Raw genomic sequence first — 4,250 nt, 5'->3', positions numbered from 1 at the left:
CCCAGCAAAGCGCGCTAGAGCTATTAGCAGTAGCGAGCTTCCGTATAGCACGCTGCTGCTACACTTGTATAGCAGTAGCGCGGGTGCACACGCGCTGCTGCTACAGTTTAGCTGTAGCGCCTTATCAGTAGGGTCGGCCACCGCGCTACTGATATACCTAGAACCCGCGCTGCTGCTAGGCTTTTCCCTAGTAGTGTTACTAGATTTTTACACGGATGTAGTTTCTAAATATATATTTTTTGTCACATATAATACATATTTAAATAGTTAAATTGTCGACCTAGAACTACGTGAATAACTTATTCACCGAGACGGAGGTATTTCTGTGGATGGTTTTGATTGCAATCAAGTGTCCCGATTTTTCTGCCGCTTACCACGACGCCAATATTGTCTAATGGCGGCAATTTCATCGTTTTCTACGTTGAACCAAACGCTCCATCCTAACCCCTCCTTGAATTGACAGCAGCAGAATAACACGGAGTGATGCTTAGGCGTTAAGAATTAGGACCATGTATTTAAGTAATGCGTTGGGCGGCATGACCGGGCGATCCAGAAGCTCTCACTGAGTTGTCAATGGCATCAGCAATTCCTGTCAGAACCTACGTTGAGGTATGGCCAAAAATTATAAACCTCCATTTCTTCGCTTAGTCGTAGGTAGGTTGGGCAGCTGACACTTGCCGGGTACCAACGATAACAGCAAGAAAAAGCTGAACAAGAATGCAGGACGGTGGCTTATGTAGGCATATATTTGTTCATTACAAACATAAATGTACAGTACAGTCATACTACTTGTTATTCTTTCGAAACTTCCAAATGCAAACGAACTAAACTCTCTCACACACAGACGGGAGAAGACACATGCGCATGGATCAAGATAGCGATCCAGACGGCACTCAAAAGATAATTTAGCTAGACCGCCCTGCAGCTCATGAACATCCTGAATTTTTTTTCTCATAGAAAGAAGCGATCCGGTCTCGATCAAGTAGGCACACTGACATTGAGATCGTCGCTGCAGTCCGGGTTTATTCTCTCGACTTGAACGCGAACAACGGACGCGGCATGGAGCGGACGGCAGTAAGGCACACTCTCTGCATGAGAAAGGCAAGCAAGCGATGGTGATCAGTGGACAGGTTTAGAACGGTCAAGGATGAGTACAATGCCGTGAAGAAGAGAGTAGCTTACACCAGGGGACGATCTTCCAGCGCTGGTTGTCGCCCTTGCACCACTCCCAGAGCACGACCTCGGTGCCGTCGTGGACGCCGCCGTGGTCCTTGTCGCCGTGGAGCGCGTCGAAGTTGAGGTAGATGTTGTTCACCATGCGCACGCAGCGGAAGCCCTTGCCCACGTCGCGGCTCTCCGTCCACAGCACCGACTCGTCCATGTACTCCGGGTTGTAACCCACGAGCTTCACCTGCAGTCCACTCACATGTCAAGCACGGTTCACCAGCGTGCTGCAAACGTCTCAAAAACCAGAGCAGGTGGAGAACAATTTCAATTCAATTCGTGTGACGCGAACATGGAAATCGTAAACGTAGATAGGTACGTGCCAACCCCTGCATTGACCAACTCACTTGAATTTAAGGATCATAGACAGAGACAGGTATCAACGTCACAAGTTGTACTAAAACAACTATAATTAATATGGATCGGAGAGAGTATGTGTTTGTAAGTGGCTTAGTTTTGCTTACAGGGTGGCTCTGCCCCAGGGAGTGCTTGATGGCTTCGCCTGTGATCTTGTTCACCAGGGCGAACGCAGGGTAGCCCTCCTCGTCCTTGATCTTGGTGCTGTACCTCATGTCCTTCACCCAGTGCTACATTTCGTGTTGTCACACACGCAAAATTAACAGAGATGAAAGTTAGTAAAGATCGTAATGGATGGATTGATTCGGATGGAAGAAGTTAGTATGTGCATGTCCATTTCGTTTTCACCTGGAATTCGTCTCTGGGGTTGGTGGGCGCGAGGCACACGGTGCCGTTCCTCACGGTGAGGCTGTAGTCCTCGCCGGCCGCGCACATGACGCGCACGGTGGACTCGGACGCCAGCGCGCGGTGCAGGTTGCCGTACCCATACCCTGCACCGGGCGGTGCGTACGCATCTGCACCGTGGGCATGCGGCGGTGGGTAGGCCTCCGCGCCGGCCGGCGGGGGCCGGTAGCCTCCTCCATACGCAGGCGGAGGCGCGTACGGATCCTGGCCGCCGGACGAGCCGCCGCCGTACCCGTACCCGTACCCGCCGTCAGCGCCCCACGGCAGGATCTTCCAGCTCTGGTTCTCTCCCTTGCAGAACTCCCAGAGCACGACGCCGGTGCCGTCGTGCACGCCGCCGTGGTCCTTGTCGCCGTGGAGGGCGTCGAAGCTGAGGTTGAGGTTGTTGACCATGCGGATGCAGCGGAAGCCCTTGCCGACGTCGTTGCTCTCCGTCCATAGCACCGACTCGTCCAGGTACTCCGGGTTGTAGGGGATGAGCTTGACGGGGTGGGACTGGCCGAGCGAGTGCTTGACGGCCAGCCCGGTGGCCTTGTTCACCAGCGCGAACGCCGGGTGGCCCTCCGCGTCGCTCACCCGCGTGCTGTGCCTCATGTCCTTGTACCAGTGCTGCGCCCAAACCCATGCAAAAGTGTCACTTCTACGTACGTACGTTCATTCGTACAGTATGACAATGAAGTTATTGTATGACCGAGTTTACGTGCCTGGTACTCGTCGCGGGGGTTAGTTGGGGCGAGGACGACGGCCTCATGGCGGATAGTGAGGCAGTAGGCCTCATCGGCGCGGCAGAAGATCTTGAACGTCGGCTCCTGCTGTGGCATCGGCGGCGACGCGGTCGGGTAGCCGGCACCGGCCGGCGGCGGAGGAGGCTGGTTGTGCTTCTTGTGCCCGAACATGATCACAACGGGGACAGAGTGAGCAGCTCTTTTTTTTTTTTTGAGGACTACAGAGTGAGCAGCTGAGCGAGTGTTCCTTGTGTCGATCGGTGCGGTGCGAGTGTGTGCTGCTGGCCGGCGACCCCGGCCGGGTTTTTATAGGGCTTGGGAGCCCACGCCCCACGGGAGTTAACAAATGTGACCAAAGTAGAGAAGGTGGAAGACGGATAGGTGAGGGTTGAACACGCGGGCTCCGTTAGGACCGAGGCGTGCCGGAGGCCGAGAGCCGGCCAGCCGCGGCGTTGTTAATCGCGCGCCTCCGCTGACTAGAGACACCTTGGTTTGTCATCCGCATCGTCGTGTCCGCAGCCGTGGGGCCGGCTGGCGATCGCAGGTGCCCACGTACAGATTGTTTTGTTGGGTCAAGGTGGTCAGTGTTCTCTTCCGGGCGAAGGCACCTTCATCACCTGCTGTTATGGAACGTGTATGATATTTGTTCGTGGCTCGAACCTTCTGCACGTCAGTACAGAAAGATGCCCGTCCGGCATTGCTGGTTACCGGCACCGAATTTTAGAAGTTGCATGAAAAAGGCGAACCTGACTGAATAGAGTCTAGCTAAGGACGATTTTTAGAGGTTGCATGAAAATAAAGGACCTGACTGAATAGAGTGTAACTAAGGAGATGTTGAAATATATTATCCGTCTCTCCCTCACTTCAGACTTTGTCATCTGCATCTCTTTTTAATCATGTGCTGGTAGGGTCTTGAGATTCTGCGGCCCACAACGATGCCACGTAGATTAAATAAGTCTAGATGTAAGGGGAAGTGCTGAAATATGTTGCCCACCTTTTTTCACTAGTTCGGACTTTTTAAGCAACTAGCTTGTGCATGAATTCAATAGAAGATGCGTGGTTAAATACGGCGTTCACATGTTGTTTAGTTACCTGTATATGGGTTGACTGCATCATGAAAGCAATTTCTCCCTGATGTTAGGTTGCATATATACATCGTGATTAGAATAAACAACTATGCTAAAACAGAGAGGTTAGAGCAACTCCAAAGGGTCGACCCATTTCGTTCGTCTGTGTCTGTTTGGGTCGACGCGGACAAAAATAGTGGCCCAACGTGCCGACCCAAATCCAAATCACGTCTGCGTCGCGTCCGCGCCGACGCATTTGTTACCCAAATTTGCGCCCCAAATGCGTTGGCGCGGACGCCAAACGAACGCTTCACGCGCCTTCTCGCTATCCGCCGCGTCCCCACATGGCAGCCGTCCAACTACCCGTTGCCCACGCGGTCAGCTTAATTTATGACGACGGGCCCACGCGTCAGCGACGGCGTTCGTCCTTTTTTAAGCCGACCGTGCGGCGGGGCCGTCCTCATCCAAACTT

At 53.2% G+C, this 4,250-nt stretch overlaps 1 protein-coding gene across 1 annotated transcript; it reads right to left on the bottom strand.

Moving 5' to 3' along the window:
• Window positions 1-708: 708 nt before the first annotated feature.
• On the bottom strand, window positions 709-2,997 carry LOC119362362 (ricin B-like lectin R40G2). The gene is made up of 5 exons (XM_037627568.1): window positions 2,691-2,997; window positions 1,930-2,595; window positions 1,689-1,811; window positions 1,183-1,411; window positions 709-1,088 (listed from the first exon to the last, which is right to left on the bottom strand). Coding segments are annotated over exons 1-5 (1,212 nt in total). The 5' UTR covers window positions 2,883-2,997; the 3' UTR covers window positions 709-1,086.
• Between the last annotated feature and the right edge of the window lie 1,253 nt (window positions 2,998-4,250).

The sequence above is a fragment of the Triticum dicoccoides genome, chromosome 2B, assembly GCF_002162155.2.
Source record: "Triticum dicoccoides isolate Atlit2015 ecotype Zavitan chromosome 2B, WEW_v2.0, whole genome shotgun sequence".
Classification (NCBI taxonomy): Eukaryota; Viridiplantae; Streptophyta; class Magnoliopsida; order Poales; family Poaceae; genus Triticum; species Triticum dicoccoides.
This window is presented reverse-complemented; position numbering and strand designations above follow the sequence as displayed.